Raw genomic sequence first — 20,818 nt, forward strand, 5'->3', positions numbered from 1 at the left:
TTATACTGTTGACTCACTGTTGGAGGCTTTTGCAAAACTCCTTTTAACCACAAGTTATTAGATACAGGGATTATGTGGAAGATACACACAGGAAAGAGAAACTTCCACAATTTTAACTTATGTTAAAATACAAGATTGACCTGATAGACATGAAAGATGCTCCTGGCTCTAGTATTTATGAAAAAAATGAAGCTTTATCAATAAGGGATGTAAATTTGTTGCCATGTTTTAAAGAAAGCCTACCATGTACAAAGCTACAGAGCTACAAGGCTGGCAGTAATTTAAAAAGAAAGACGTATTTGAGAAATAGAGAAGCAAAATTGGTGGTTTATTTCTTAAATTTTTAAATTACATCAGTTAAACAAAAAAGCAAATAATAAATACACAGATGAGCAAGATTGTATTTTGTCAGATATTTTACAATTCCAAGTGTACACTATATGAGAAGAAAGAATGTGCTGTACAGATGAAGTAGCAGACTAAGATTCTGGAGGTTTTACTCTTGTTTCTGTTACTGACCTTCCGAGTTCCCTCAGCAAGCACAGCTTGCAATTCAATTTCATAAATTTAATAGACTTCCTCTGAGAAAAATCACATTTAGTGATGTCTTTGTAATCTGTCATAATTGCAATTTTTGTATATTTTAATGTGATCTTACCCTTTGTAAAGACAAAATATAATTAGAGCAAGTGGGACACAATTTATCCCCACCATGCTACCCTTGGGCAAATAATGTTAAACCAGGGTTATTTGCCAGAATATTAATACCAGAATTCAAAATAGGATTTAAGGCAGACTTACATGTCTAATCAGTTGAAAGCTTTGCTCAAAATTTGTTTAATGCTCCTAGGAGCATCAGGCTTTAACAAAGGTGCATTGGCACCTACAGGTCAACTTCTACCATGTTAAAATGTACCTGAGCACCTAAAACTGGACAAACCAAGGAACTCAGCACACGAGTACATACATGTCATACATACATATATGTCATGGTGTCAGCAGATGCCCTGCTGGAGCTCAGAAATTAAATGTCCTTATTTCCATGAGGGATTCAATCCATTGAGTGTCAACAATCAAACAAATTGATTGAAAATTAAGACAGACTTGATTATCAATGCCTGTTTGAACTGGCATTGATTCATTTTTCAGACAGTCAGACAGTCATAAAGTGCCTAAACATACCATGAGCAATAACTGGGATCCAGATCTTCTAGAAGAGAAGTTTGGTATTAGGCCACAGCTGGTGTTTTTCTGGACACAGGCACACAAAGCAGGAAAATTACATTAGAATTGATTAAGAAGATAAAGAGATTTCACCTAATGTAGCTTAAACCCTTTTTTTTTTGTACTGTAGATAAGACGGAAATCTGCTTTAGGAAGAATTTGAAACAAGAGGTCTTATCACATTAGGAAGAACTGTGGGTGAAAAGCGATCACTACTTCTGCTTTCAGATCTGTTTCAAATTATCAGTTCCTACTTCATTTGAGCAAAGATTTACCTGAAATGCTTATAAATTTGAATGAGAAGAAGGGATCTTGCCCCTCTACAGAAGCAGCACCTCAGCTGGTGTTTAGGTAGCTAGGTAGAAGTCATTCTCCTACCTATACAGACAACAAATTAGATGCATCAAGCTGCAGCTTCTTCTAGGGGAGCTGAGCATCATACTTCAGGACTGTGATGATGAACATCACAAGTGCTGAAACCCTTCATTGTGAACAGATTCTGTGTTGCACAGAAACAGAGCTCACTCTTGACATTAAGATGCCTCCAGATACCCAGTAATTATTGGCAGTTTCTTGCAGTGTTCAGCTCAGGTTCCACCATGGTAGTTCATACATTTTCTCATAAAAATGAATGTTTAGGTACCTTACATTTACCAGTAAGAAATGACATTCTGACAGTCAAGTTATAACCCACAACAAATCTGAGTCAAACACTGTATATGTTGAGTTCAGGTCCTTAGTATCTTAAACTCCTTTCACATTTATTACAGCTAATTCCTAGAAAGTTGCAAAAAGCAACTGGTAAGAGGGGTTAGGAGTGGGGGTGTGTGTATGCACAAACATTTCTGAAGAGCTTGATTTGGTACAAATTACAGCTTCCTGAGTTTTTATTACTACATTATTTGTTTAAATGCTGGATATCTGACGATCCAATTCTTGGTATAATTCCCTGTTTCTTGTATCCATTATCTTTATAGAAAATAGCACACAATCTGGCTCAATACCATGAGCACAGTAAATTTTTGACACAATTCAAAACAGCAGAAGTTCTATGAGTAAACAGGCTTCAGGAGCTGGTCTTGGACAACTGACAGGCCCTGGATTGGTAACATAGCCTTAAGTAAGAGTGGCAAATAAACAGCATCATGACAGAAGAAGCCTGCTCTGAGTAAGATACCATCTTATGACTAACTCTCCCCTTTCTATGAAGGCTGATAATATCACCAGCAAAAGATTCCTCCCCTAGCTCAGTACTAGAGGAGAAAAAGGAACTCATTGCCTGTTATTATCTGGTATCACCATCCCCAGCTAAATACCTTGGTGCCTCACACACAGCTCCTTCCTACCTGTGCTGTCATAGCAGACCTAAGCCCAAGACAGCAGAAGGGTCTGGTGAGGTCCTCTTTTTCTCAGCTCTAAGGATGCATTCTTCAGACTAATTGGTTACAAATGTTCACTTAACAAGCAAAGTTATTCACATGATGCAGTAATGCAATAGTGAGTCTTGAAGACTTTAAATGTTGTTGACTTGTCTTTCTAAATCAAAATCAGACAGAAATTATTATGGAAAAAAAAATTAAAGAAAATGTCATTTTTAATCTAGGGGAAACTAATATCCCAGAATTTAATGGATTGTTAGCATTCTTTTTTTGTGTGTGTGTGTTTTTTTTTTTTTTACCAAAGAACAAACCCTTAATTCACTAGGAAAAAAACACCAAGAATTAGAAATGAAAGTAGGAGTCTTTTCTTGTTATAGTATTGATCCTTTTCAGTAAGATGTGATCAAACACTCGTACTGTCTCACAGGTATTTACTGCACTGTGTAGAACAAAATGCTAAATCAAATTCTTAGTGGATGTGGACACAGGACAATTACAAACATTGGCAAAAATTTCAGTCCAATGGAAAAGAAATCAGCATACAATGAATGAGCAATAATTGCTGTCTTCCTTAGTTAAAGCTGGGAATTTCCAGGGAATTTCTAGAATTGCCACACAGTGATGCATCCTCTGCAGCTTGGTCAGTGCAGGAAAACCACACAGAATCTGTTGAAGTCATCCACCCAGAATCAACTGAAATTTGAGTCCTGTTTATTCTCCAAGTTTAGCAGAATTAGAGTTTTAGAGAGAATTCTTATAAAAAGAAATGGAAAATAAATTACTGTGAAATGATCAGAAAGCTTGTTTTGCTCTTGCTTGGGCTGTAGTTTTGCAGAAGCCGTCACTTAGTAATGCAAGTATTTTGTTAAGCTTTTAAAAATACTCTGAGTCTTACATTTTGGATAAATTTTACTATTTTAAGTTTTTATCATCTCAATCCTGATACTATTCTATAAAAAGAATTCAACATCTGATATACTTTTTACAGGTGAAAATATGACTAGGAAATGGTGAATAAATCTGCCCTAAGAGAACTTAACTGCACCTGCAGCTTTGAACATAGGTGCTGTCATGTTGAAATTTATTGGTATATGCAGCTGCTTAAGCAAAGGCATAAGAACCACAAAGAATTACAAAATTAGTAAGGCTGGAAGGGACCACAGTGAATCATCTGGTCCAACCTGCACCTAGAACATGTTACTCGCAATTTTGTCCAGAGGGTCTTGAAAATCTCCACTGATGGAGGCTACAGAACCTCTCCAGGCAACCTATTCCAGTGTGTGGTCACCGGCACAGTAAAGATTTTCTTCTTCATGTTAAGGTGGAACTTCCTGTACATCAGTTCCTGACTGTTGTCCCCTGTGTCCTCAGACTCCACCAAGCAGAGCCTGGTCCCTCTTCTGACCCACTCCCCTGCAGACACTGATAGACATTGGTGAGGTCCCTTCTCAGCTGCCTCAAGGCTTAACAGGAGAGGCTTAACCTCCCTGAGAGAGAGAGGTGTTCCAGACTCTTAATTGTCTTTGCAGGCCTCCCCTGGACTTACTCTCAGAGTTCCATGTCTCTCTAGTCCTGAGCAACCCGGAGCTGGACACAACAGTCCTGGCACGGCCTCACAAGGGTTGAGCAGAGGAGCAGGATCACCATTTTTGAGCTGCTGGCACTGTTTCTCCTAATTCAGCCCAGGATACCATTGGCCTTCTTGGCCACAAGGGCACACTGCTGGCTCAGGCACCACTTGTTGTCCACCAGGACCCCCAAGCCCTTCTCTGAGCACCTTTGCAGCAGGTCAGCCCCTAGTCTGTACTGAGGCATAGGGTGCAGTACCTGCATTTGCTGTTATTGAACTTCAGACAGTTCTCTGCCCGTCTCCAGCTTGTTAATGTCCCTCTGAAGGGCTGTACAGCTCTCCAGGGCAGCAGCCACTCCTCCCAGCTTTGTATTGTCTAAGAATTTTTCTAGAAGGCTGGCAAAGGGCTCAAAGTGCTGTAGAGCTCCCAGTTTTGCCTGAAGATTTCTAACAGTTTAGAGGAACTTATTTATGGACAGTGTTTTCTATGTCATGATTTCATGAGTTGACTTGTATTTATTTCTCTGACATCAGGCTCAGTAGCGACCTCTTCATAGATACAACTTGTATATTTACTTCTCTGTGGAGGATAATACATTTTATACATTAGATGATGTTGGTTGGTTTGCTTTCATCAGAAGTCCAGTCTGGATGTGGTCATTTTTGGTGGCAGGCCACTCCCTGCTCCCAGTTCTATTCCAGTTCAGAAATGACATCTGTATGTGTGACTCATCAATCAAAATGCTGGGAGTCAACATCCTAGCCTCCATTTCTATGCCAACGTTTAATGTCAGTAATAGGATAGGCTGTTTTAAGGGTCCACAGTAGTTTCTGAACAAATTTTCAAGGATAAGTTTTTATTTTGGAGGATGTATGGCTACTCCCTAGCTCCTATCTGATGATACTAAACAATTGCAAGACATTTTTTCTGAAGGCCACCAGGGAATAACTTGTCCACTGCAGCTGTGGACAAGCTAACTGTCTTAGACTTCTGGAGGAACACAATTTCTGCAAACCATAGAGAAACTAAGAGATTTAGTTCCCTCTTCTCCCTCTCCTCAGAAACCTGACTTCTGGTGGTTTATCTGATTACATGAGTTCTTGACAAATATATATGTATGATCACAGAAATATTGTTTAGTAATCAAATTGTATGGTTTGAATCAATACATTGTCTGTAAATACTATTATAAATTCTTTTAATTGCCATTCAGTTATGATGAATCTAGCTAGCACTCTCTCATGCCCAGAGCTTTTTGTAGGAAACATTAACCTGCCACTTTACTAGGTAACGAACTAACTAACTAACTAACTAATAGAATTGTTAATTAGTTGAAGTGTTTTCTGCCTTTTGATGTATATCTGACAAAAGCACCAACAAGCAAAGCTGACCTGGGCAAGTCTGAAACAAGGGTCACCACTGTTTTGTTAAACTGTCTGTACAACAGACTCACAGAAGTTCAGAAGGCATCAAACACACTGGTCTTAGATGCCTCAGAAGCTAAGCAAATATATTTACCCATATTCAATCTGCAGATTTCATAGGTCAGCCTACCTATTCAGCACTTCCATATGCTCTCCTCTGCTCAGGCAGTATTTTGAAGGTATGTAGCTTCTCTTGCAGTCAACACAAGCTCCTCTTGCCACAACTAAATAACGTGCCCTTTCCTGTTTATATCATTTAGATAGATATAAATGGCTCCAAGATGACATTCTCTGCACAGTAATCACATGAATAGAAGAACTTGATGATTCAGAGCTGGAAGGAATATCAGAGGCAAGGCAGCATCACAAGCAAGGTCAATGAGAAAGAATGCATATAAACCCTCCTTCCTTGGCCTCCTCTATGCTCTGGGTGCATGAAGTTCTTGTACACTTTTGAAAGCTACTCAGAATGATCTTTTACCATATATGCAAGCTTCTGTTGCTTGTTATGATCATTAATGTCTCTTGGTATCACAAATCCCAGTCTGCTTTAGGGAGTATGTATGACTGAGCTGCGCCAAAAACAAACAAACAAACCAACCTGAAGAAAAGCCAAAAAACCTCCTCCCAAAACCCAGAAACTAAACCAAACCAAACTAAACCACCAAAACCAAAACCAAACTAACCAAAAAAGACCAACATCAACAGACAATAAAACCCAAACTAACAACCAAAAATTAACCAGAAAACAAGACCTGCAGCAGTATTGCTCATATTTAGAAATATCCAGGGAAGGTATTTCAGCAATTATTGGCATACAAAAAAAAAAGAAAAACCCCAAACAAACAAACAGACAAAAACAAATTGTGTAATTTTCAAGGTTTCTTGCTTTGAACTACATATAGGGTACACGAAATGCAACATTAATTTTACCAAATCTGGCATTTAGGAGCTAATCATTATCATCAGTAACTGGCAACATGGTTCGGTTCTGTGTGGCCAGTTGTTAGCCATATGCCATAAAGAAAAATAATCTCCTTAAGCCTTGCAGAATGGATGACTGCTCTTCAGAGGCCTGCTTAAATCTTTAACATGCTGCAAACATTTTAAATAATGCTGGAAAGAAGATACTGTATTGTTATCCTTTTTCTTTGTGTTTGATCTTAATAAAAAGTTAAACAATCTGCTAATAAATATAGAACTAATTAAGCTGCATTTTCAAAACCATAATCTGCAGCTGGAGAGTACCATATAACAGATGAAAATAATCTTTTAGAAGATCACATCTCAGCAATAAGCTGACTTTGGGGGACTCATCCTTTGATACAGAAACTAGAAAACAGCAGAGTCTGGCTATCTTTTGAAACTCAGGCCTAAACAATAAGAGTCTATCTAGCTGCACAATTATATCTGAGTCATCGTGTTGTTACATATAGCATTAAGTGTATGAGTATGTTCTGAGCTGCAAAGCATTTAGGGAAAAAATCCTCTGCGTTCAAGCTGCCTCCACTTTTGGTTCTTGCCTTCATAGCATCTTCGGAGACATGTCTGCCATATAAAAGTGCAAAGGCACAGTCTTCAGAAGGGTGGTGTCCAGCCCTGCACGGCAATTATGTGGAAATACAGGTGGAATGTCCCCTACATTTCCCACTCTGCTGCACATCCCCTGGGTGATGCCACACTGGAGAAGACTGACACCTGCCCAGCCTGGCTTAGCAGCAGCTCCAGTCCTGCCTGTGTAGCAGGAGACATGGGGAGCTGTCCCTTCCTTCCCGGCCATGCCTCAGGCTCCTCTGCCAGCCGAGGGCTCACTTCCATCGCCCTTCCTCACGCTGAGAGGTGCTTACTCACAGAAGTTATCCCAGTGACTGCTACAAATTAGCTGACAAAGAAGAGGCAATGTGTGAGCTCCCCCTGCAATGTGTGAGCTATTAACCAGCTCAGAGGGAGCCCAGCTGGCTACCCTGGTCGCCTGTGGTGAGGCAAGCGTGTTCAGCTGTTGGGCTGATGTTCCTAGCTGTCAGCTCTGTTTCAAATAGCTCCACGAGCAAAGCCTGGAAGTGACTTATTCACTCCCTTTCAGTAGCACTCAAGAAGGATGGTGCTGTGGAGTTTTAGTATGGCTTTGCTGCCTTTCTGAAATGGATTGTGATCGAATACAGGTAGAGTACAGGATAGTTAGCACCTTTTAGGGTACACACCCCTGTGTGTGAAAAAGCACTTATAATTTTTTATCTGTTACATTCCCCCCCTCCCCCCGCCCCCCGCGAAAAAACCCAAAAAACATTAAAAAAATTTTTAAAAAAATAAAAAAACAAACCACAACCAACTTTTTCTAGTAAACAGAAACCATTCAGAAACCCAAAGATGACATTTGGGCACCATATTATCTGTTTTCTGCATCTTGAGAAAAAGCTGTAGAAATAGATAAAACAGCAGCGGCGGAAGGGGAGGAGGGGAATAATTACTGTTGCCATTACACATTACATAGAATACTCACAGGTGTATATGCTCATATGGAATGTATGTCAGAATGCCCAAAATATTTCTTCAAAGCTTTAGTAGGATTCCCCATGGAAAATACAGGCTTAGATGACACTAAGTGGGAGGAGAAAATAATCTGCAAAGGCCTAATGGATCTCTTGCCTCTTCTTGGCTTCTTCTGGCTGGTTTGTTCTGAATTGCTCATATTTATAGGAGAATCTAAGTGGTCCTCATTTACGGTAGTATGAAAAAAGAAAAACAAATCCTCTAAGATTGAAGTACCTCCTTGAAAATACTGCCTTTTTGATTATATTTGTGCCACAGAGTAAGCAAAACTGGCTGCCAGCAGACCATTACTAAACATGGTCATTGTCCAACCCACACACATAGCTACTTATGGCACTACAACTCAGTGTCTGTGGGTCTGTAATTTCCTCTTGCTGACCTTCACAGAATGCATTTTTTACTTATTTCTTATTCTTCTCTTAATAGTTGTATTTACCAAACAAAAGTTATCCAGATATTTCAATATGTCATACATCTCTTTGTAAATTTTTTTGTCAGGCACAATGTAACCATGAATGTATTTTGAGGGAATAACTACAATTAGCATCTTAGAGAGAATAAACCACTTTGTTAATAGTTTGCTTGAAGTGCAGCATTCAGACAGTTTTGCCAACGCATCCATGACAGAGTCACCACTAATAGTAATTAATACTATTAATCTAAGTAATGCAACAAAATCCTCCTGGACCCACAATTTATATGTCTATTCACAAGATGACGACCTGTGCATTTCTAAGGGCTTTTACCTTCTGTTTGTGTTTCTCAAAAGAAAGACATGGGACAGGGTATATTCCAGTTAATCATTACCTATCACCTCTGGCAGTGCTAGCCCAGCCAATGCTTTGCTCTTCCACCAGATGTCAGAGTGAGTGGCATATCACTCATCTCTGGAGGACTCAGCCTGCCTCAAGGGCACTTGGCCATTCTCACCACTGACTCTAGGCTGGTGGAACCAGCTCTGGCTGGTTATCTCAGCTACATTTTGGTTATCTCAGACACATTTTCTGTGTCTCTGTTATGTCTGATCTAGAAACACAAGTGGTTTTGAAATAAAAATGAAATGGTAAAACATGTATTTTATTAACCTTTGCTAAACTCTGCTTGAGTTCTTCTCCATTTTTGGATACTTGGTTGGAAAGGAGTTTACACAGAGGAGCAAGGAGTATGCTGTCACTACCAAGTCCCATTACAGGCAGCTAAAATAGTGTTCTGGATTTATGTCTTTTATTCCAGCTACAAAAACACTGATGAGTTACACCACCTGCAGGCTTGATCTTTGACAACTTAAGAGTTTATATACTTAATTCTTATACATAATATTGGAATAATATTAGTATTCTGACACTTTTTCAATGTCACAGAGGTATATGAAATGGTAACAAATAGAGATTAAATTGTGATTTTGCAGATTTTTCAGAAGAAAAAAACCTGAAACATTATTTTTTCTCAAGCTTTAAGACATATTTTATTAGATAAAATTCAATGTCATTCAGTTCCTGTTGTTAGGGGACATGAACTACACTCTGTAAATATTTCAGCAAGCAGCACTGTGTCTCAAATCAAACAACCTGTCTCATTGATGGCTGCTGCTACGTGCCACTGCCTTTTCTTTGTAATTCAGAGATACAGTGCCACAGGCTGGGACAGAGTGGAAAGTGTCCCAGCAGAAAACAACTTGGGTATGCTGGTTACAGCAGCTGAACATGAGGCAGGCTGTGCCCAGGGGGCCAAGAAGGCCAATGGCATCCTGGCCTGGATCAGCAATGCTGTGGCCAGCAGGGCCAGGGCAGGGATTGTCCCCCTGTGCTGGGCCCTGCTGAGGCCACACCTCCAGTGCTGTGTCCAGGGCTGGGCCCTCACTGCAGGAAAGGCCCTGAGGGGCTGGAGAGAGCCCAGAGAAGGGCAATGGAGCTGGGGCAGGGTCTGGGGCACAAGTGCTGTGAGGAGCAGCTGAGGGAGCTGGGGGTGTTTGTCCTGGAGAAAAGGAGGCTCAGGGGCAACTGTATCACTTTCCACCACTGCCTGAAAGGAGGCTGTGGCCAGGTGGGGGTTGGTCTCTTCGGCCAGGCAACCAGTGACAGAAAGAGAAGACATGGCCTCAAACTGCACCAGGGGAGCTTTAGCTTGGATTTTAGGAAGAATTTATTCACAGAAAGGGTGATTAAACATTGGAATGGGCAGCCCAGGGATGTGGTGGAGTCACCAGGAGCTGTTTAAGGAAAGACTCATCACACTCAGTGCCATGGTCTGGTTGACAAGGTGGTGTTCAATCACAGGTTGGACTTGATGATCTCAGTGTTCACAGAATCAGCAATTCCATGATTCCGTGTTTTACAATAATACCAAGTTCTGCAGTTTGGAATTGATGTACAGAGGGAGGCATCTGAGCCATTGATGTGTTTGGCATTCCACACCTTGTTTCTGGCAGAGCTGCCTCTCTGGCAGTGACAATCCTGGCTGAAATCCCTCTCAATGAAATCACTGGCAAATTTCCCAATACCTTGAATAAGAACAGAATTGGGTACCATGACCAGAAGATACATGTGCATCTCTCATCATACTGTAAGCAGCAAATGTTCATGATGGCAATCTAGCAATCTAAACTGAGGGGCTAGTGACATCTGGGAATAAGTTGATTATATTAATACCCAAGGGCATAAACAGAACTTATTTACGTCATCAGAAAAAATAGGACATTGACTAAGGGAAATCATGCAAGGCAAAATTTATTCCAACTTCATTAAAATAATCTTTGTCTGATCCAAGTCACCTACTTAACTAGGGAAAAAAACCAAAAAAACCCCAAAAAAACCCCAACAAAACCCAACCCAAAAACCCGCAAATTTGCCTCCTTGCTGATGAAAAGACAAATACATGACATAAGCTATTGCTATAAGTATTTTAAAAATAATTTTAGCCTTTTTTTCATTAAAATTCACCTGTACAACTTATTTCTCTAAATATACTTTAGAGAGAAAACATCTCAAAAAGAAAATTCTTTAAATATATTTTACACTTTTTTACAAATTTTTTGGAAAGTGTTTTCTTTATTTCATTCTGGATGGGTCAATGTAATTCATAATTTATAAAACTGCAGTGCGGGAGATATTTTGCAGAATTTTGCAGTGGTAAAAGGCAAAACAGAATTACTGGTTTTGAGCAGCAGGTACCATTTCTCGTCTAGGACTTGTACTGAAGGTAGCTGCTTTTCAAGCTTAGCAATGGAACAATTAATAAAGAAACCCATTAAGGTCTGATTGTTGCTGCTAAAAAGGAAGGTTGAATTTCAGGCCTTTGAAGTAACTGAGAATGATTCAGGCCTCATTACAGAGATATAATCTACATTCATACATTTATGTTAGTGATTCAAATCTATTGGGACAGATTGAATTCCGTTAAATAGTGGATCTTTCCTGTGGAACTTTTCTCAGGCTTTCTCAGGCTAACCTAAGAGGTGACCTGACAATACAAAGTAGTGGGGTATTTAGGGATTCAACTGTGCTATAAAAGAAAGGCTATACAGAAGGTAGAAAAAAGAATGAGATATAATCTAAAAAGCTATGTCAGCTTTTCATTTGGACTCTGTTTTGTAAATGCCCTCCTTGTCATCACACAGGACAGAAAAGGACTCTATGCGTTGCAGTAGTTTAAAGTACTGCCCTGAATATTGCACCTGCCAGAAGCAGATCTTTTGAGAAATTCTGCGCGTGTTGAATTTTCTGTTCTTAAGTACAAAATCTTGCAACCAATATATAGATAATCATGAGCTAGAAATAGGTTTAAGCACAACTCTTCTCGAGTTAGTTCAAGACAGTACCTATTTTTTCAGGGTTAATTATGGCTGTTTAACCCCCAAATTATTTCTAACTCCCACTAGAGATCCTAAAATGCCAATTTGCTTTATTTTCCAACATTTGACAGGAAAAAGAGAAAAACCAAAAAGAAAGACATACTCAAATCTAAAAGTTTAAGATATTATGGAAATTGTTTCTAATTTAAGCTGTCGGAATCAAAATTACTTCAATTTTAGAAATAATGTCTTGTATCCTTCATGACCCAGGCAGCACTCAAACATTGACATAAGTTTTGTAGACACACATGTAAGCTTTCAGGCATTCACAGAAAAGAGTGGTTTGCTTTACATTTTTTCTTGTTTCTCTGCTTTTATAAAATTAATTACCAAAAGGAAAAGCCTTAGGCAAAAGGAAAGCCTAAATCAGATTTGCAAAAAGAAAGATTTTTGAAATGCTTTGCACTCAGTGCAAATACATGCAGAATAAATAATCTGAAGTACCATAAACAACATCGTAAAACATATTGATTCTAACATTAAATGGTTTCATTTTTAAGGCTGTTTAAATGTCACCCCCAGCAGCTGAACACATAAATTTAGGAGCCAACTCTCTCCAGGATAAACACCACAATTGTTGAAAATAATTTCTAATTTCTCTTGTGAAGTTAACAATATATTTAACATCCTAATCTAATGAATCAGTCTAATTTTAGAACTGTTTGCTCTTCCTGCATTTTCTGTTGTTTAAACTAAGATTTACTCCAAATGCCAAATGGAATCACATAGGAGGTTTTCCATTGCATTCCACTGATCTGCATTATTTAACTGCCTGTATTTCAAAAAAGTTTTGGGTTTGCTTATTGAGCTACTCACTGTGTTTCTGTACCTATTTCTTTGATATTCCATTCTCTTAGCAAATGTTCCATCCACTCGTGTTCCAAAACAGGTATTTAACATGGCTAAATACTGACTAAAATATAATATCTTGCATGCCGCCCATACCCTGTCAGTTTCTGATGCTTTATTCTGGTGTTAAAAGATAGTACATCATATGGAAGATGCTTGTTGATTGCGGGGAAAGTTGACACTTCAGTGATGGGCTAGAAATATGAAACTGTCATGACACTCAGTATGTGAAATGATAAATCTACTAGAAGAGATGGAATCATAGGAAAAACCAACAACATATGCCCCTCCAGGAAAATAATAGCTTGAAAAATCGCTTAAAATAGCCTCGAAAATGGAAAAATTGTTTCTTTCTGGCAAGGGAATCTGCATTAGTTTTTTAAAAAAAATTAAAAAGACAGCAAAGTATTCAGACAGATTTTACGGGGAAACCTTTGCAATGCCAATAAAATCCCTTTTGCTTTGAAGTCAGATGCGTGATTCAGTAAACGACTCATGTTAGCAATTAGAAAATGGTCATTTAGGGCCCTGATTTCTTTTGAGACAAGGAGAGTGAGGGTGGGGAAAGAGACACAATAAATCTTGAGAGGCTTAAAAGGAAGAGCAGGCTAAAGTGTGAACTTTTTATTTCAGCAACGGAAGCGAGAAATCAGTGATTCATTGAAGGAGGGAGAAAGACCTCCATGCAAGCTGGCAGAGAAGAAGGAAAAGGAGCTAATTATGTCTCTTCCCTTTTTACTCTCTCTGACCAGTATATAATCTGCTTTTCCAGGGTCTGCCTGTAGTATATACTCCTTTCCAACCTCTCCACCCAACCCCTCCTCCAGCGGGGGGGAGGGGGAGGTCTAGCAGGCAACAAGCTCCAGGTGGCTTTCTCAATCACTTCACTGCCAAAAAAAATAAAATAAAACCCTCCAGTAGAAAACAAGTTGGGGTTTTGGGGGTTGGTTTTTGTTAGTTTGGGGAGGCTTTTTAGGGGAGGAGGTTGATTGGTTGAGATTTTTTCTATTTTGGGGGGGGGGGGGGAGAGAGAGAGAGAGTGTGGGGGGAGAGTGAGGGGGAGGGAAGCCTCCCTGGAGGGGATTGGTTCAACTTGGAAGACAGGGAAATTAGTAAAGCATGAGTCTCTAAGCCATGCTGGTGGCCGGCGCTCCGAGGAGAAGGACGCTTTAGGAGCAATTAGCAGCGAGCCGAAGGCGGCGGCTGCCGCAGCCCGGGAGGAAGCGAGGGCAGCTCCCGGGGCTGCCTCCGCAGCAGGCACCGCTCGCTCCAGCTGCAAAAAGGTTTCAGATGTCCCACCACTGCCTGACCCCCTGCAAATAAGGGCTGACCACCAGAGGCACATCCCACCTCTGACTTGTAATCGCTGACATTTAGGCTACAGCTTCCAACCTGTTTACAACCACAGGGGGAGGGAAAGGAAAGGAAGGGCGGGGGACAAGTTGGGATTTCTCCTTCTCTCTTTCTCTCGGTTTTTTTTTTTTAATACTGTTCTGGAGAATTCAAAGCAAAACAAAGAAACTTCCTCCTCTGGGGTTGTCAGTGAGAGAAGGACGCGTTGTGCAACTGGTTTGGGATTTGCAAAAAGGCAAAAGGGTGGGGATCAGAAGAAGGTGCAAAGCCACAAAGTGTGAGTGCGCGTGTGTGTAAAGGTGTATGTATGAAAAATCCATTCCGGCACCCCTTTCCGCTGGCTATTATTTTCTTAGTCGTTGTTTTTGTTGTTGTCATTGACTTTGCTGTCATCTATTTTTCAGACCTTTCTGCATCTAAGATGGTGAAGAAAGGAGTGAGGAAGAGAACAAAATAACTACTGGAAAGTCTCAAACCAGGTTGGGGAGTATGTGTGCATGTGGGGGGGTGGGGAAGGGAAAAAGAAAAGAGGATTAACCACAGCAACCCCCCCACCCAAAAAAAAAAAAAAAAAAAAAAACCAAAAAACCAAACCAACAACAAACAGCTCTTTTTTCTGAGGGAGGACTCGAAGGATTAAAAGGCAGCAACTTCTGAGGCGATTTGTCCCCTGAGTTATGGATGTTGGTGCACTTACTTCAGGCCAGATCAGAGCTCAGACGAATCTAACCAGAAGCAGCAACCACCGTCTCTCCACTTGCCTTTTACCAGGTTTTACCCTTCCAGTATGTTTCATTTGATAAGACATTTTCCAACGCGCAGAGTTTCAGTACAATGTGCAAATGGATACTGACAAATGGTGCCTCAGCCTTTTCCCACCTGCCTTGTTGCTGCTTGCTGCTGCTCTTCTTGGTGTCTTCTGTGCCTGTCACCTGCCATGACCTCGGCCAGGACATGCTGTCCCCGGAGGCCACCAACTCCTCTTCTTCATCATCCTCCTCCTTCCCCTCGTCCTTCTCCTCTCCTTCCAGTGCGGGGAGACACGTGCGGAGCTACAATCACCTCCAAGGAGACGTGCGCAAGAGGAAGCTCTATTCTTACAACAAGTACTTTCTCAAGATCGAGAAGAACGGCAAGGTCAGCGGCACCAAGAAGGAGAACTGCCCGTTCAGTAAGTACGGCTCTGCCGCCGCGCTGCCTGGCAGGGGCCGCTGCTCCCCGGGCCGAGCGCCCGAGCCCCGGCCGGGCAGGGAAGGAAGGGACGGGAGAGGGAGAGGTGGCGCCGCGGAGGGGAGGGGGCGCACGGCAGGGCTGGGTGGGCTCGGCTCGGCTCCTCAGGGACGCCGCTCCCCGACAGCCCGTATCTGCGAACCGCTCCGGTTACATTTGTTTTGCAAATGGCCTCGCTGAGCACCGTTTGTTTCTTCGCCAGGCAGAAGAGCAAATTAGAAAGATTTGCAAGGAAGTGGCGGGGAGTGTGTGGGGGACATTGTCTCCTGAATCTGAAAATCATTATCCCCTGTCATTAGGGCGCCTTGACGAGAGCGCTGCATTGGAACAATTAATCGATTGCCCGCACGCTCCGCTCCCCGCGGCCCGCTCCCGGAGCAGGGCTGTTCATTCCCGGGGCCGGGCTCCCGCCGGGGCTGCCCGCGGAGCCGGAGCCCGTGCGCGCCCGCGCTGCCGCCCGCCGTGCGGCGGAGGCGGTGCCGCGCTGCGCCCCGCCGGTCCCGGGCTGCCGCGCCGCTATACCGCTACTCGCTCCATTGTAAACATCTGGGGCTGCCTTCCCACAGACCTCACACGCGTTTCATTGTCCTTTTCTTTCTTTCTTTCTCTCTCTCTCTCTCTTTTTTTTTTTTTTTTTTTTTTTTAATAAATTATTTCGGAGCCAAAGTCATATGGCGGTCCCCATAGCTGAAGTTTCGAGCTTTTCTCTAGAACTAATTAGATGCTTAGTAATAGTATGCTTCTGGTAATGTAATTTTTTGGCTGTTAGTGCTAGAAACGTACCCTTTACTTGGTTTTCCTGCCTGTGCAGTCTCAAACTGAACCGTACTAAATCACAATGTATTGCTTTCTCTTATAAATCTTAACTGACTATGTCCCACTATAAGAACATGCTGAGAAAGTAAGCTCTGTTAAGCAACTCGAGGAGACTCTAAGGCTTTCTTCAACTGGTAAAGAACCACATTTTGGTTCTTGTGTTGTTTTACATAAATCCAGATAAACCCGGGAATAAATCTGCTGTTAAATTAAAACAACTGGAAGCGAATTAAGTAGATCCCTTGCTAGCTAATGTGTAAAATACAGAGTTCTTCAGCAGGTTGCCTTGCTATATGACAGACACGACTGTTAATTCAGCTGTATTTCTGGTAAACACCATAATATAACTTTAGAAACAGTGAGAAAAGGGTTGGAGTATCATGTGTCGCTGCTTCACTTGCTCCACCTTGCAACTTCATGCTTTATCACACATTCTAATGTTTATAAATGCTTTAGATGTCAAAGCAGCTGAATCTTACCACCTCCCGTTCTGTATTACATAGAAAGGCAAATTCTTAAAAAAAGCAGAGCTGTGAGGGAGGCTTAACTTTGATGAATTTGTATGGAATGAGGTCCTAGAACTGCGTTTCTTAGATTACCTTTGGATTTGGAGTAGAACAGCGCCCCTAAAATGGGATTTTGAAAGCTTTGCATGCATCTCTGAGAACAGCAAACCGTTCTGTATAGCACACTGCTGCCAAAAAGGGCTGTAAGGTGCCCACTCTGACAGCAGCCTACATAGGGAAGTAGGTACAGATCTGAGCAGTCCCACTTTGCCAGCAGAATTGCTCAGTGAGTAAACTTACCCACATGCTTGAACTTTTGCAAAGTCCTGCCAAGAAGAGGTAAAATAGACTGAAATGCACAAATACAAGTTCCTACCTTTTCAGGCTATGTGCAAGAACAGCCCCCTACGACTGTGGGAAGGGGTGTGCACGGTGTGTCCTGGTTTTTCAGTCAGTGTATCAGAAAGAGAATTGCCTTCTCAGTGATGTCATGGTTACTGCCACATCTGCACAGTATCTGCTGAAAGAGAGGAGAATGTAGGTTTTTTTCATATAAAAACAAAATAATGCCTTTATTATACATAATTGCATCCTATCACTGAAGATTACATGCAGTGAAGAAAGGACTGCCGTCATCTTAAAACTTGCAGCTTCCCCACTGTACTTCATCACAACAGCAGACCTAGTGAACATCCTTCAGCTCAAAACTATTTCCATCCTGTTGACAGAAGTCAGAGTTCTTTGTTGCTGATTCATACTGATTAAAATATGGAGTGTGACATTGTCTTTTCTGTAAAAACATAGTCTGAGACTATTTAAAAATATATTTATTGTGCCTTTATTCAAGGCTGTTTGTGTAGCAAAATGTTGCAAGTGAATTCACTAAATCTGTGTTTTTCACAGCATCATGTGTAGCAGTGCTATCATAACACTGCTGTAATCCCCAGCTGGACTGATTCCATGCAAAGATATGGTATCTCTCACATGGTCTGAAATAAGTAATTACATGTGAATACATTTCTGCCTTGCATAGGGTTAGCCAGAGAGGCCACTAAATTGTAGCCTGTTTAACATTACAAGCTATTTAATCTCTAAAATTAGTTTCTCCCTCCGAAACCATGTTTTTCTAAACAAATAAGAGTGACTATTGACATACAAGACTGAAATATTCTAATTTGGAGGCTAGTTTTCTCATATGCTAATGTTTAAAATTCGTTTATGCTGCAGTAAAGCCTTATCAGTAGGTCTGTAAGATCGTGATATGTTGTGTAATTAGACAACAGCCTTCATGGCTCTCTGCCAGTTAAGCACTGTCACGTAAGAAGAACAGTTGGAGAAATTCAGAATAAACATTCAGAAAGCAGAATTTAGTCTCCAGCCTTTGAATGGCTCAAACAGCGTTCATGGATTAGCTCTATAAATATTGTGTAGAGTGCACTAAATTAAAGTTTACTCTGGCAGCTGTATTCCGACTTGATTGCTTGGAACTATTCCATCATCCTTTCTCTACCTGCAGAGTACCAGGTGGTTCCTGACTGTTCTGTCAGAAAACTGGCAGAACTTGTAGCACTTGGCATGGCTGGAGGTGTCTGTCACTAGATAGATGTAGGACACTTTATTTTATTTTTCCTTACATCTGGAAGTTGATCCTCAAAATACAACTACTACCTTGTCCTACAGCACCACAGCTGTGAAGTCCTTGCCCCTGTTCTTGACAGAGCCCTTCACAAGCACAAATAAAGAGAGCTGTAGTGTTTTCTGGAGGCTTACACACTAGATGAGGGACCAACAATCCAAAAATCCTCCAAAGAGCAATAACAAAAGCTTTCACTATACCTTGAGCTCTGGGATCACCAAAAGATTCTTAAGACAAATATTAAAATTGAGACAGTGCTCTTGATTAAGATAGAGAATCTCTCTGGGATTAATGGTTGACATGCATTAAAGCTACATGATATATGATAAGCAGGTTCAAGAAAACTTGAGTGTATATCTAGTGCTATACAATTTTCAGTTGTCTTCTGAGGTAACCATTCACAGTACTATAGGGCACACAAACTTCAAATTTGCAGGACAGACCTTATTAGTTGAAGAACAACAACAAATACTCCGTTAGCAGCAGCTGACCCGCAGTCTGTGGAGGGCGTTCTGCCTGAGCGAAGATTGCAGGACCAGGCTCTTACTTAGGTGCACGTTCAGGGAGTGCAGTCCGAGTCACTGAGCCTGGAGAGGAGTGGGAAGGATTGCTGGAGGGATCCCTGCGGGCTTTGGACCAAGCGGCGCTATGCAAAACCTACAGTAGATGGCGGCACAGCCACTGCCTGGTGTCACCTCTGCTCAAAGAGGTGGACCACGAGGGTCTGCATCCTCAACTGTGTAAGCTAATTTAGTTCAAGCAAAGCCATTCCAAGCAAAGATAGTCTATTTATTTGTCTTCTGGGCAACCCAAGTGGTCTATTTAAAAAAAAAGGCACTTTGTTGCAGAATGAAAGTGTATGTCAGGGAAGCTAGCAAGAAATAATTAGCTACTTCCCACAGGCTAACATATTCCGGGCTTTTCTTCTGAGTATTCAATTATCTTTTATACTAAGCTTTAGGAACTCTTGAATTCCCTGATAGTCCTTGCTTTTGCTTTGGTTAGCGTGGGATAAGCTTAACCACATAGTGAGTGAAAGAAGAAAGTTTTGACCCTCATTCTTTAGCCCAAAAGATTGTAAACAACCACTTAACTACTAGAAGTGCTGAACATTACTAATGAGGATTTTAATTGTGTTCATATATACGTGACATATAAATAGGTATTTGTATTCTAGATTGGTTTATATGCCAAAAAATAGCATTAAGTGTGTTTTCATTAGGTATACTTCATTTGATACTCATTTTTTTTCACCATACCTCTGGTGCAGGAAAGACAATAAAGTGCCATAGGTACCTTAACATCAGTTATGAAGCTCCAAGCAGATTAGAATAATTGATAAAATAGACTCTTTTCTTACCAAACATTTTGTAAACTAACTGTTTGGGGTTATTGACTCCTTATCATACGTGTTTGTAAATTAATGTGAGAATTTTTCACTGTTTTTCTAAAGACTGACTAGTGTTTTGCTCGTTTACTGTCCAAAGAGTTCTGTTTTATGGCTTTACTAATCAAAATACTTAAAATAGAAAATAATAATGAGTGAAGTAATTTGAAAACTTGGTTCCTTACTGTGAAATGTATATGTTCTTAAGGACATGATGTCTCATTTTCAGGTAGGTTTGTTGTTGTTGTTGTTGTTGTTTTTGGGTTTGGTTTTTGGGTTTTTTTTGGTTTTTTTGGTTTTTTTTTTGTTTGGTTTTTGCTTTTAGTCTGTAGAACTCAGTTATATAATTTATAACCAGCAGTATAATACCGTAGGCACTTAGAATTTATGAATGTGGAAAGAATTGTACTATTTAATGTCTACATGACACTCTTCTGTTACCCTTACCTCATTCCTGCCTTGTGGACCCTCCATGCTGATACTGTAGCCCTGTCATAAATCTTTTCAAAACACACAGTTGTAAGAAGTCTTTTTGTCTCCATAAATCTAACTTATAGCCACTTGGGAAAAATCCCAAGAGTTAGGAGCAACTGGAAGTTTGTTCCCAAACCCCAGAAGAAGGAAAATAAGGGACATGGATGTACAGGTTTATAGATGCCATGTTTCTGTTTTAATGGGAGGGTTCACAGATAGTGGCTCAGTCAAAACTTCCCTTGAAGATGGCATTAGCTGAGTGAGCAGTATAGAATGTGCTTACACTTCTGAAACATCTTGGATGCATTCACTCATAGGATAAGATCCTCTGTTTTGAAATAAGGCATTTTAAGATGACTTTCAGATGTCTTTGAACTGTGTGTGTGAATAGGGGCCTTTTCACTTCAAATGAGAGTCAGATCAGATCCTGTAATAGGGGAGTTTTCATTTATTGCAGAGCCTTTCATGTAAAAAAAAAGAAAACTTTTCTATGCGCGTATCTTGTTAAACTGTGTCTTAAGTTAAAAATCGCAGGTACCTGTATGAACATAGAGCAACAACTCATGTGA

The 20,818-nt window shown here is 40.8% G+C and overlaps 1 protein-coding gene across 4 annotated transcripts in view; it reads left to right on the forward strand.

Annotated features, from left to right (window-relative positions):
• The first annotated feature begins 13,988 nt into the window (after nt 1-13,988).
• FGF10 (fibroblast growth factor 10) overlaps nt 13,989-20,818 on the forward strand; it is a 60,380-nt gene continuing 53,550 nt past the window's right edge. The window contains exons 1-2 of one of the 4 annotated variants that reach the window (XM_059492559.1): nt 13,989-14,130; nt 14,605-15,371. In XM_059492559.1, the coding sequence (XP_059348542.1) occupies nt 15,035-15,371 (337 nt within the window). In that variant the 5' untranslated portion in view covers nt 13,989-14,130; nt 14,605-15,034. Of the gene's footprint in view, nt 14,131-14,325; nt 14,502-14,604; nt 15,372-20,818 lie in introns of those variants that run through there. The other 3 variants (XM_059492560.1, XM_059492562.1, XM_059492561.1) reach the window with 3 other exon arrangements.

This window comes from Ammospiza nelsoni, chromosome Z, assembly GCF_027579445.1.
Source record: "Ammospiza nelsoni isolate bAmmNel1 chromosome Z, bAmmNel1.pri, whole genome shotgun sequence".
Taxonomy (NCBI): domain Eukaryota; kingdom Metazoa; phylum Chordata; class Aves; order Passeriformes; family Passerellidae; genus Ammospiza; species Ammospiza nelsoni.